Genomic DNA, 13,838 nt, shown 5'->3' on the forward strand with positions numbered 1-13,838 from the left:
ACAGAGGGGTGTATTTTTTGTTGGTTCCATTACACTGTAGAAGACGGTTGGTTATCATAGAAAGTGTTTCTAATATCGTTACTTTACTTAGGCTCTTATATTATATTGAATTTCATGAAGAAAGATGTGTTTAGATGAAAATGATCATTAGTAGGACTGGGTCGAATAAATATTTACGTATTAATATGGTAGAAAGGTCCTGGAAAGTGTGATCCTCACCCAGTGAAGAGATACATTTTCACGGTTTAACATTCTCAAGGTCATTAATAAATAGGAAAAAGAGTAGCGGACTCAAGTGGGGACCTTGAAGAATTCCCTAGTAAATGAGATCGTGCAGATTTTTCTCGACCCCTGTTGGTCGTAGAAGACTTTTTTTTTAATTTGTGAAAAAATGTCAACTTTCGAATGGCAGTATCGACATTTTGATACGAATTGAAATCAAAAAGTTAATCAAAGTTTTATGGCCCCGAAAATAAAACCGAATTTTTGATCGTTTTTTGCGAAATTTGAAATCGATTTGAGGCTGGTGCAATATTTGCACATACTTAATAGTGTAATTGTTAAACAAAAATTTCAAGTCCAACCCCATTCCTAAAGGTGTGACGACCTTTGGGGATTTTATAAAAACGCTTTTTTTCGAAAAACTCGATTTTTGCAAAAACTATAAAATATTTTTCAATTTTGAAAAAATCATTTTATTTTACTCACAAAGAGCTATCCTATCAGTTTCATACAAAATTATTTATTTTTGAAAGAGATACAGCTATTCGAAAAAATTGCGATTTTTAGAGGTTTTTTTACAATAACTAATTAATTTATTTATCCATAAAAACCAGTTTATTCGATCCGTATTAAAAATTCCTTCAACTTTTGTTTTGTTTAGTTTTGTTTATAAATGAAAAAGAAACTGTTTTTTGCGAACTTTAGACGAGATTTTGAAAATGAAGCCCAAAAATTCAGTATCTCATTGAATTCTACGGAATTTTTCCTAATTTTTACATATTTCCAATTACTGAACAATTTTTTGGCACCTGAAAAAGTAATTTGATTGGACTATTAAAACGATAGTGGCTTTTTATGACTTCCAATAATCCAGAAATGGTCAGGTTTGTACTAAATACATTTGAGGTAAAACACTGTTTGCCTTATAATAAAAAAACAAAATATATGGTGGCATGCCGACTGTCCTTCACAGGTTAACTGTTACTGTTATATCATTAGCCTTTCTCCAGCAACTGTTATATGTTTGTCTTAATTAGTATCTGCCCACCGATTCGCCAAGGAGATCAGACACGTTTCTGGGGCGACAGCGCCTGCATTTCCCTTGCCATTCGGCTTCTCGTCCGACTTCTAAACATGAATGCTTCACTTTACCAATGAGATGTTCCTTATATCCATTAGGATTTCACGTAACGTAGTCTTGCTAATTTGAATTCCTGTTAACTCCTCGGTAATTGTGAAGGACTGCCTGGAATAATAACGGACCGTGCTTGTCCGTCCAAGTGTATATCATTCAAGTGCATTGTTGCCCCTCTATGACACCAATTACTACGTATTTGACGAAGATAACAATCTGATTCACTTTAAGGGATCATCAAGTGAACAGCGCGTTAAAAGTTGATAACAGGACAAGAAAAAAAGTCGTATAGGTTGAGCATATACTTAATTGAAGAAAACACATACTCAAAACAAGATTAAATGGTTGTAAAACGATTTTCGAGTACTTGTAACTGACGGATAGCAAGTCTGACTTCATAATTGTCTTTAGTTTGTCTAATTTCTCTTATCTTTTAGCAACGCTATTCCTTCTTTTAAATAATAATATGTTTTATTTCAAACATAAATAAGACATCAACTGCTATATTTTTAAGGCCCTATTCAAGGAAAGCGACATCTTCCTTAGTCCTTGCAAGTAAGTGGCATTATCCCTTTATTTTCTATCCTTTTTTATACCGTCCCCTTTATGTGACCGTATTTTAATCCGGTGTCCTACTGTGAGCTTTCCCTGTGAGAAATGTGTGAAAAAATTAATCGGGATCAAATGACACTCTAGAAGGCGAGAATTTATGCTGAGAAATTATCTTCGCTATCGAAATAGCGCATTAAACAAATGTACGTTATATATTCCATGTTAAAAAGTACAATGAATGCCAAAAAAATATAAATATCAGACAATTTCCGAAACTAATTCCATATTTGAAAAACAAATCAGTTGGATACCGTCCGAAAAAGTTCAAAATTCTAACGAAAGAGGAAATTGAGAGATTTTTACAAGAAGCACCTGATATTAGATTTCTATTAGAATGACTTTTCAGGTCATTTTAATAATTTTTGTTTGTGGAGCTTTGAGAAGAGATGATCTACTAAAGATAATGATCGATGATATAGAAGACAAAGATTCAATTATTATTATAAGAATTCCCAATTTCAAAACCAACCAGGACCAAATGAAGATATACCGCAAATACTGTACTTTACGTCATACAAGTCGAAGATTTTTTTGTGAAGTATGTCAGGGAAAAATGTGTTAACCAAATGGTTGGCATCAAAAAAATAAGGAATGTTCAAACAGAAATAGCAACTTATCTCAATTTGTTTACAGTAGTTTTGTATTGAAATGAAATTATTTAACTGTTTTGCTTAAATTTCGCTTAATTTTTTAAAGAATAATACCTGAAAAATAATTCGCAACAAATCTGCCAATATCAGACATTCTTAGATATATTGGAATAAATATATTTTTTTAGGTTTTTGACACATTAAGGTTCTTTAGTCTAAAATGATCCAAGGACATCTTGATCTTACGAATATACTTACAGGACACGCCGTAGACAGAAAAATAATATTTCTTAAATATTGTTTGTGACCTCGGTTAACTTTTGCACTTTTCAGAAGTGGCAAAACATCAAACAAAGCGGAAATAGCTATCTCGAATGATAACATCTTTGGTAGGACACGAACTTGTTTAAACTTCCTCTAAAATTCCAACGAAAACTTCCCTCCGTGTAAATTTCCCTAGGGCGAACACATTCTAACTTTTACCTCATTAGTAAATACCCCGTCAACTCCGTGCAAATGTTATCCTTGCTTTCGACAAAGCGCCCTTGCTCAATGAATTATAATAGGCTAGTGATTAACTTTAATGAAAATTTATAACAACATTTGCATTTTAATGTGTCGTAGCTGCTCCCTGCAGCGGCCGGGATATCCCATCGCCGTACACATTTATGCTGCTCGGGTCCCTTCATCAGGAAGCCGAATAATCTACCGAAATAGCAAGGATAAGCAGCGAAAAGGATTTACAACGGCGGGATTAGGACAGTGCTCGGCCTGATGTTTTGTTTTATTTGGCTTACTATTTCCTTTATGCGACGATAAGATCTTCATGCACTGAGTTTGTCCAGGGAGGGGTCTTTGCTTGAGGGTCAGACAATAAAAGCTTGCAATGGTGATAAATCTGTTACTTCCATTAACAAAACATAATATTTAGTCCAAGCATTCTGTCACGGATTAATGTTAAATTTGCAGAAATTATTACCTGGACAAAAAAATATGACCGAATAGAAAATTAAATTTTAAATTGAATTTCTTATTTTTTAAACTCGATCCAAAATGGCGAACATGGTTAAAAAAATTGGCAAGTTTGCAAAAACGGTTTTTTTTAAATTACTTAAAAAATATAGCACCTATTGAAAAATTTTAAATGAGAAAGTTGTAGGTTTTAAAAAGATCTATCGACTGATTTTTTGAAAGTATCGATTGCTTTTTTACTTTTCGAGATATATCGAAAAAACCGTTAAAAATCTTCTCTTTTCTCTTCTTCTATAACTCGTTTACATTTACGTGCCCATATTTGCTATTTACTGCAAGCATAGCCCGCGGCAAGCCAAAAAAGTACATTTTTGAAAAATTAAAAAATATAAATTATTTTTCGAGATATATCGATTTTTTGAAAAAAAGGCGCTCTCGAAAATTGGCTAGATCTTCTCAGCGGATAGCCCTACAGTAACGATTTTCGGTTTATTTTCTTCGTAAAGAGTTATATTATCATGCTGTTAAAAAATGTTGATGATTTTATTAATTTTAAGGATCAAAAAATGATTGAAAATGTTGCACTTTTTTTGGGTATGTTTTTTCAAATAACTATTTCAATTTTTATTATTTTTTTGTACTTAATCTGGGGTAGCTAAATACGAATATTATAGCATTTTCGACTTAGAAGCAGAATAGACCCGTAAATGTTTAGTTTTGTTTCTTTAAAAGTAATTTTCATAAAATAAAAATTGAAATAGTAATTTGAAAAAAACATACCCAAAAAAGTGCAACTTATTCAAAGTCATTTTTTGATCCTTAAAATTAATAAAATCGTCAACATTTTTTAACAACATGATAATATAACTCTTTACGAAGAAAATAAACCGAAAATCGTTACTGTAGGGCTATCCGCTGAGAAGATCTAGCTAATTTTCGAGAGTGCCTTTTTTTCAAAAAATCGATATATCTCGAAAAATAATTAATATTTTAAAATTTTTAAAAAATATACCTTTTTGGCTTGCCGCGGGCTATGCTTGCAGTAAATAGCAAATATGGGCACGTAAATGTAAACGAGTTATAGAAGAAGAGAAAAGAGAAGATTTTTAACGGTTTTTTCGATATATCTCGAAAAGTAACAAAGCAATCGATACTTTCAAAAAATCAGTCGATAGATCTTTTTAAAACCTACAACTTTCTCATTTAAAATTTTTCAATCCGTGCTATATTTTTTTAGTTATTTTAGAAAAACCGTTCTTTTTCAACTTTGCGATTTTTTTAAACCATGTTCGCCATATTGGATCGAGTTTAAAGAACAAGAAACTCAATTTAAAATTTAATTTTCTATACGGTCATATTTTTTTTGTTCAGGTAATAATTTCTGTAAGCATTTCTCTATAATGCTTGGACTAATTTGTTTTCTTTAACATGAAGAATGCTAGAGGCACGAAACTTGGTATGAGCATCCTACTAATAAAGTGTCAATTTATTAATGTGATAAATAACAATTTATTTGTTACGACATCCGCCTACTATATTTTTACAAATTTTCGCAATTACCCCTTTAAGAGTGAACGATGACGCATCTAATTTTTTTACTAGAAAACTATCGGTCTTAACGAAAAATTACAAGAGGTAAAAAAGTTGCGCAATAAATCAGTCTTCCCAATAAATATTTTTAAATAAATAATTCATATAAAAAATTTCTAATAAAATATTGCAATGGGCTCGAGTGTTTCACTCCATTATAAAATACGCCAATGATTAATTAAATTAAATCAACTTATAAATCTTTGATTCAATATCAACGTTTTCTAAGACAAACTTCTAAAAACAATATACTAAAATGCCCCTCAGCTGACTGTAATAGACAATAGCAGCTTTCGACCATCAAAACAAACACGAAAACAACAAAAATATTTGTTTATATATTATTGAAAAATGTTAATACATAGTAAAAATATAAAGAGAACAATACAAATTCCTTAGGAATATCCGCTCCTCTGTCCTTATTAAAAATTAATGAAAAAAGAAACAGATGTAAACCTGCATTAGTGCCAAAACTGTCCATCCCCTTTCCCTTCAATTGATATCTATGGGCACAACGCAGACGGAAAAAGTCCTTTTCTGTAATAATTAATGTGAGTCCCATATTATGTGCAGGTATCTCGCAGAGAGCCCATTATTGTCGGCGTTTTTTTCGTCTCGCCCTTTTTCACATTTCGCCCTCGTCATTATGTGACACAAAGGGTAGCTTTTGCACCGCAAAATATGCCATCAACATTGCTTTCATTTAGCTGCCGCTGAGATTTCGCTTTTTTGCTGCTTATACGATATACGAACTTCTTATTAGGACGTGATCTTTATTTCTGATTCCGATGCAAATGAAAGACGTTATCCGCCTTCGTCTTCAGCGGATGAACTAAATAATTCATTAAGTTTGGACCAAATTTCTATATTATGTACCAAGTTTCTTTCCAAAGAAAGTTTTCTTGTGCCTATTTTTGTATTTGTATATTTGTATACTTTAAAACTGTAATCGGATTGAACTTTTGTAGGTGTCGCATAACAAGGTTCCTATTTCCGTGAAATATTCCCTTAATGTCACGTTTGCTTCTGCGTTATCTCTGATTCAATGGTATTCCGAAATAAAACATCCCACGGACGGAACTGAAGTAAGAAAAGACTTTTGTTTGGGCAATTCAATCAAAGCTGTAAGTAAATATATTCGTAAAGGACAAAAGGCCCTGCTCTGCGTAAAAATATTCATGGCAATTAAGGAACTCCCACATTATTACAAACAATTTCAAAATATCAAGCTGCGGATGATAGCTTCATAATACTGTTTTTTGATCAGGAAACGTGATGAACGTCAGGAAAAGTTTAGAGAGTCAGTAAATGCATGCTAACGTTTTTTTTTACAATCTTTCCAATTCTAGTAGAAAAGTACTTTGGAAATAAAAAAAATTAGAGTCTGGAATGAATATTAAGAGTAAAATTCTGTAAAAGGGATACAATACTAATAAGAAGTTTAAAAAAAAATATATATTATTATAGGAAGTCAAATATTCTAAGATGAATTTTATATTTTTATGCAAAAATTCTTCAATATGTGCTCTCTCCAATACTGCAGCTTTTTTTGCTTTGTATTCTCTCGATTCACTCTTCAAATAAGTAGTAAGCTTGTTATATTTTCCAATATCTATATTTTTGTAAACCTTTATTGTAATATTCTTCAATATCGAATACTTCGACCACATAGATGAAATTGCATATTTTTTCTTCAAATTTAAAAAATACGATAGCACGACTTCTTTATTTATTGTGATTACTCTTCATTTTCCACCCATTTGTTAAATTCGTCGCGAACATTTTTCGTAACGTTCCTTGCTAAAATGCTACTTAAAACACCTATACAATAAATAACTATTTTAGTAATTTTATTCCAATTTTATTTTAATATTAATTACATTATTCGCTTGGCTTACAGCTCCTATATATGTTTATTGAATTCTGAGCAGTGGACCACAAATAACCACAAATAGTTTGAATTGTGTGCCAATTGCAGATCGATATTTCACATATAGAGATACCACTGGGATACGATATTCTACTAGAAATACGTGATGAAAAGCAAAATGCATTTTAACAGTTTTTGTTTTATAGACGTTTTATAACTTTTAGGGATAGAGTCGCTCTAGTAAATTTGATAAAGATTATAACTGAAATTAAAAATTACTTCTTTACATCCACATAGAATTTTTACCGGTAGTAACTTTTATAATATATTTTAAAATTTTATCTCTTAGACAATAATGTGACGTAAAGATTTACGATCGCTAATGTCTGTAATTTTATCCGCAGATTTTCTTTTTTGAATTCGAACATTAAAAATGTGTAATATTTGATACACTGTAATATTTCTACAATAAAAACCACATTGCTTTTTATTAAAAAATAGTAAAAACTTCCACCACAAAGTTTGCACCGTAAAGGGAAATAATGAAGCCCTACTTTAACCAGTGCATTAAACTTTAACGGCCCATACTGTGGGTTGTAAAAGTTTGCTGGTGCAATTTTAAATCCATTTACGTCCAGAGTAAAATTTTCAAATTGAGAAACTGCATCGGCAGGTATTTTCGCATTTACTTAATTGAATATTCAAGCGATTGTTTCGACAGGTTAAAAAAAAAATTGTTTCCTCCATGTACTACGCTGACAACATTTTTAACATTAAGGCGATGTTTCGCATCGTATTAGCTATGTCCTGTACAAATTTAGTTTCGTGCAACTCTCTCGGTTTCAAAAATACAATACCCATGTATGTTTTCAGCCGCGAGATTTGAATAATTCCAAATATTTCGAATTTTCACTACCGAGAACGGCGGTGACAACATTTTTAACATTAAGGCGTTGTTTCGCATTGTATTAGCTATGTCTTGTACAAATTTAGTTTCGTGCGACTCTCTCAGTTTCAAAAATACAATACCTATGTATGTTTTCAGCCACGTTTATCGTAAATTGTATTACAATACAAATTTTAGTCATCATTTAAGCCCGTATAACTTTTATCTTAGCTACTTAGCAATAACATAAATAAGACGCATCTCAAGTAAAATTCAATGAAATTACCAGCAGTTACATTTCTGCCGACATTTCGAATACTTATCGAATACTGTCCTTGATTTTCATTCTTCTGAAACCTATTCCTAGCAATTTTATATTTATTTTCAATATTATTATGTAACCGTAGCTAGAGGCAATGGTCTGAAAAATAAGCTTTTGAAATATGGGAATTTAATGTAAAAAGGCTCTCTCAAAATTGGTGCCAGCGAAATTGCCGTTCAGTTGCAGGTAGATACATTTTATTACCCCGCACAGTAATATGCGTCGTTACATACGATTACCGCAGTATAAAATGCCAGTTGTAGTTTAATATTATTAGATTTTGGTAAGAGAAATCTCATAAATGAAAAACCATTACCTAAATCATAACCGTGTTTTCCGCACGAAATCTATAAAAATACTTTTCCTGCACTAAGTTAAAAACTATTTAGTGTGTTTCACGTTCGCAAGCACTACTCTTTTATTTCAGAATGAATGGGGTGATATTTAAACATATTGTTTCCAGCATGAAAAATAGTCAGTGAGGTCTACCCCTTCACCAAATCTTAGAAAATCGTATTAGACATTTCTTTAAAAAAAAAACTTGAAACATAATTTAACTGTTCGTTTCGATATTTACTAATAAATGAATTGATTTCAATAGGTCACACAAGGTGTTTGACTTCAGCAAGTGCATTTATTTAAAAAAATAGATATACAGGGTGTCCGGAAAGGTGATGTCGAAAATGAAGGGGTATACAGGGGATGTCAAAATAGTTGTAGTACTTCATAAAAAAAAATTTCCTATCGGGCTTCGTTCTGGAGTTATTCCAATTATAACTTCTAAGTCAGCAGTACATTCTGCAAGTTCGTGTATTAGATGAATACCTGCAAATTTTTAATAGCTAAAATCCTCCTGAATCAGCAAATGGTGTCAAATTGATTATGAATATTACTCAGTATAAGTACATTTAATATTAGTCAAAAGCGTCCCGTTCTGAAAAAAAATTAAATAAGGGGTTGACTTTTTTTTTAATATATTAGTTAATATTGTCCTCGAAAACTTCCAAATTATTTTTAAAAGTGTTCGATTACCCAGGAGTTTTTTAATGTTTTAATTTTTTTATAAAGCTATTCAATTCTCGTGCAATTTTTTAAATCAAGTTAGTAATGACAATTAATAAGCAATATTAAGTAATGAGCGTAGGAATCTGTCTGTCCTTAAGATTTTCACATTTATTAAAAATATTTATCGCTGAGAATGTATGGTAAAAGAACAAACAAAATAATAAAATAATATTAAATAACTAAATAATTCTCTCAATTTAAATTAACNTTTAATTTATTTACTTATTAACATTAACATTTACATTTATAGTAATAGATATTTAGTTCTCTGTTTTATCACATTTATCATCCTTTGCGTTAATAACAACCCTTGAAGCATTGTTGCCATCATTTTCGGAACGCATAACATCTGCCAAAGTTTGTGAAGAATTTGCACAAGTTACTGATGTCTCTTCTTGTAAGGAACAGCTATATTTTCCCTGGATTTCCTTGCAATATCAACTTTGTTAGATATAGACCCCTCAACATAACTTTCTGCTAAAGAGGAGCTCTTCCATCCACCATTCCGTTTGATGGTTGTAAGATCAGCACCTTCATTAGCCAATAAAGTTGTTGAAGTGCGCTTCATACAATGGCCAGTATATGATTCTGGATTTGCGATGTTCAGGAATGAAGGTATTGAGGCCAGTGTTAATTTCAACAGGCTAAGTACATTTTTGATTGATGCATCTTAAAAAGAATCTGTATTGTGTTAGGCGAATTGGGCGCAGAGAAATATATTATCTGCATATTTCAACAATCCATTTCTGTAATTGTAAATTTTCTTAAAATGCTTGGTATCAGGTATTGAAGCAAGTAGGTAACTGCCACCGTCCTATGCGTCACTAATTTTCAAATTAGTCAATTCGCAGCATCAACAAGCACCAGAAGCCCCCATTACCTAACAACATGTATTACCAACAGATATTACCTTCATCATTAAATATTCTTTATCGGAAGCCCCTGTAAAAAATTCTTCAATATGTGCTCTCTCCAATACTGCAGCTTGTTTTGCTTTGTATCCTCTCGATTCACTCATCAAATAAGCAGTAAGCTTATATTTTCCAATATCCATGTTTTCGTTGACCTTTACAATAGCCTTCAACATCGAATACTTCGACCACATAGATGAAATTGCATATTTTTTCTTCAAATTTAAAAAATACGATAGCACGACTTCTTTATTTATTGTCATTACTCTACATTTTCCCCCCATTTTTTTTTATTTTAATATGAATTACATTATTCGCTTGGCTTACAGCTCCTATATATGTTTATTGAATTCTGAGCAGTGGACCACAAATAACCACAAATAGTTTGAATTGTGTGCCAATTGCAGATCGATATTTCACATATAGAGATACCACTGGGATACGATATTCTACTAGAAATACGTGATGAAAAGCAAAATGCATTTTAACAGTTTTTGTTTTATAGACGTTTTATAACTTTTAGGGATAGAGTCGCTCTAGTAAATTTGATAAAGATTATAACTGAAATTAAAAATTACTTCTTTACATCCACATAGAATTTTTACCGGTAGTAACTTTTATAATATATTTTAAAATTTTATCTCTTAGACAATAATGTGACGTAAAGATTTACGATCGCTAATGTCTGTAATTTTATCCGCAGATTTTCTTTTTTGAATTCGAACATTAAAAATGTGTAATATTTGATACACTGTAATATTTCTACAATAAAAACCACATTGCTTTTTATTAAAAAATAGTAAAAACTTCCACCACAAAGTTTGCACCGTAAAGGGAAATAATGAAGCCCTACTTTAACCAGTGCATTAAACTTTAACGGCCCATACTGTGGGTTGTAAAAGTTTGCTGGTGCAATTTTAAATCCATTTACGTCCAGAGTAAAATTTTCAAATTGAGAAACTGCATCGGCAGGTATTTTCGCATTTACTTAATTGAATATTCAAGCGATTGTTTCGACAGGTTAAAAAAAAAATTGTTTCCTCCATGTACTACGCTGACAACATTTTTAACATTAAGGCGTTGTTTCGCATTGTATTAGCTATGTCTTGTACAAATTTAGTTTAGTGCGACTCTCTCGGTTTCAAAAATACAATACCTATGTATGTTTTCAGCCACGTTTATCGTAAATTGTATTACAATACAAATTTTAGTCATCATTTAAGCCCGTATAACTTTTATCTTAGCTACTTAGCAATAACATAAATAAGACGCATCTCAAGTAAAATTCAATGAAATTACCAGCAGTTACATTTCTGCCGACATTTCGAATACTTATCGAATACTGTCCTTGATTTTCATTCTTCTGAAACCTATTCCTAGCAATTTTATATTTATTTTCAATATTATTATGTAACCGTAGCTAGAGGCAATGGTCTGAAAAATAAGCTTTTGAAATATGGGAATTTAATGTAAAAAGGCTCTCTCAAAATTGGTGCCAGCGAAATTGCCGTTCAGTTGCAGGTAGATACATTTTATTACCCCGCACAGTAATATGCGTCGTTACATACGATTACCGCAGTATAAAATGCCAGTTGTAGTTTAATATTATTAGATTTTGGTAAGAGAAATCTCATAAATGAAAAACCATTACCTAAATCATAACCGTGTTTTCCGCACGAAATCTATAAAAATACTTTTCCTGCACTAAGTTAAAAACTATTTAGTGTGTTTCACGTTCGCAAGCACTACTCTTTTATTTCAGAATGAATGGGGTGATATTTAAACATATTGTTTCCAGCATGAAAAATAGTCAGTGAGGTCTACCCCTTCACCAAATCTTAGAAAATCGTATTAGACATTTCTTTAAAAAAAAAACTTGAAACATAATTTAACTGTTCGTTTCGATATTTACTAATAAATGAATTGATTTCAATAGGTCACACAAGGTGTTTGACTTCAGCAAGTGCATTTATTTAAAAAAATAGATATACAGGGTGTCCGGAAAGGTGATGTCGAAAATGAAGGGGTATACAGGGGATGTCAAAATAGTTGTAGTACTTCATAAAAAAAATTTTCCTATCGGGCTTCGTTCTGGAGTTATTCCAATAATAACTTCTAAGTCAGAAGTACATTCTGCAAGTTCGTGTATTAGATGAATACCTGCAAATTTTTAATAGCTAAAATCCTCCTGAATCAGCAAATGGTGTCAAATTGATTATGAATATTACTCAGTATAAGTACATTTAATATTAGTCAAAAGCGTCCCGTTCTGAAAAAAAATTAAATAAGGGGTTGACTTTTTTTTTAATATATTAGTTAATATTGTCCTCGAAAACTTCCAAATTATTTTTAAAAGTGTTCGATTACCCAGGAGTTTTTTAATGTTTTAATTTTTTTATAAAGCTATTCAATTCTCGTGCAATTTTTTAAATCAAGTTAGTAATGACAATTAATAAGCAATATTAAGTAATGAGCGTAGGAATCTGTCTGTCCTTAAGATTTTCACATTTATTAAAAATATTTATCGCTGAGAATGTATGGTAAAAGAACAAACAAAATAATAAAATAATATTAAATAACTAAATAATTCTCTCAATTTAAATTAACGAACTTCTTTTTTCTTTAATTTTTGACGCTCCTTATTACTTTTCTTATATCTTGCCCGGTAATTTTATCACAAGGCCGCTCTGCTTTATGTAGAAAACTTTCTTCTTTTGTACCTACCAATATTAATCTGACTCGAAAAAAGGCAGTTTTAAATTACTATCACGCTAAAATAAAAAACTAATTGTTTGAGCACCCATATCTTGAGCACCTTTAAAGATATTATATTCAAATTTGTACAGAGGGTTTTCTAAGGATAACAAATTAGTATATACTAATTTCTAGATACAAAAATGCAAAACCTAGATACATCGGTGACCTCATGAAGTATGAGACAGTGTATAGAAGAAGATTTATTATTTGAATATTATCTTTGATAGAATTACAAATAATTCATATTAAATTCCGAATAATTATAAGGATATACAAATACTGTTTCAGGTAGTCAATTTTTTTTATTAATATAAAAAAATGAGTTAAATTAGATTTATATGTATGTGCATTCGGAACTGTTACATGTAGCATCGTAAATCCACTAAATCCACAGAACTGTGATAATAAAATACAACTCCTTTCAATGATAGTAGCCAACAGCAAAATATATAAGCTAAATTTAATGTTCTGTAACATTTTAGTAGAAAAAAAATCTTAAAAAAAAATTATTTTGAAAAGTGTTTGATAAATTATTTTCTATACTGTATAATGAGAAAACTCCATACAAGCTGAGACACTTACCATAGAACCCATCTCGGTCCAAGAGGTGCGCTACCAATATTTCTCACTGACACTTAAGCAGCAAGGCTCATTTCCTCTAATGAAATGCGAGGAAAATCGAAGCCGGAAAATGAGTGCACACGTTCACGTGGGGCGCCGCGCGTCGCGACGGCGTTCTCCTTACCTGGGTCGACGCTGAACTGCAACACCGAAACAAGACTTGCCTATTCCAACGCTGAACGCATGCCCGTGGTCGCTGAATTTCCCATGCCAGGAAGATTGTTGATTTTGAAATGCCTCACAGATTGTTCCTCGGCAACTTGGAAAAAATTGTCACAGGCTTTG

The 13,838-nt window shown here is 31.5% G+C and overlaps 1 protein-coding gene across 1 annotated transcript in view; it reads right to left on the reverse strand.

The window, feature by feature from the left end:
- Nucleotides 1-13,620, reverse strand: part of LOC108905582 (connective tissue growth factor) — a 77,676-nt gene extending 64,056 nt beyond the window's left edge. Inside the window, exon 1 of the mRNA XM_018708520.2 lies at nucleotides 13,515-13,620. Coding sequence (XP_018564036.1) covers nucleotides 13,515-13,526 — 12 coding nt within the window. The 5' untranslated portion in view covers nucleotides 13,527-13,620. The remainder of the gene's footprint in view (nucleotides 1-13,514) is intronic.
- Nucleotides 13,621-13,838: the final 218 nt, after the last annotated feature.

The sequence above is a fragment of the Anoplophora glabripennis genome, unplaced genomic scaffold (assembly GCF_000390285.2).
Source record: "Anoplophora glabripennis isolate ALB-LARVAE unplaced genomic scaffold, Agla_2.0 scaffold53, whole genome shotgun sequence".
NCBI lineage: Eukaryota > Metazoa > Arthropoda > Insecta > Coleoptera > Cerambycidae > Anoplophora > Anoplophora glabripennis.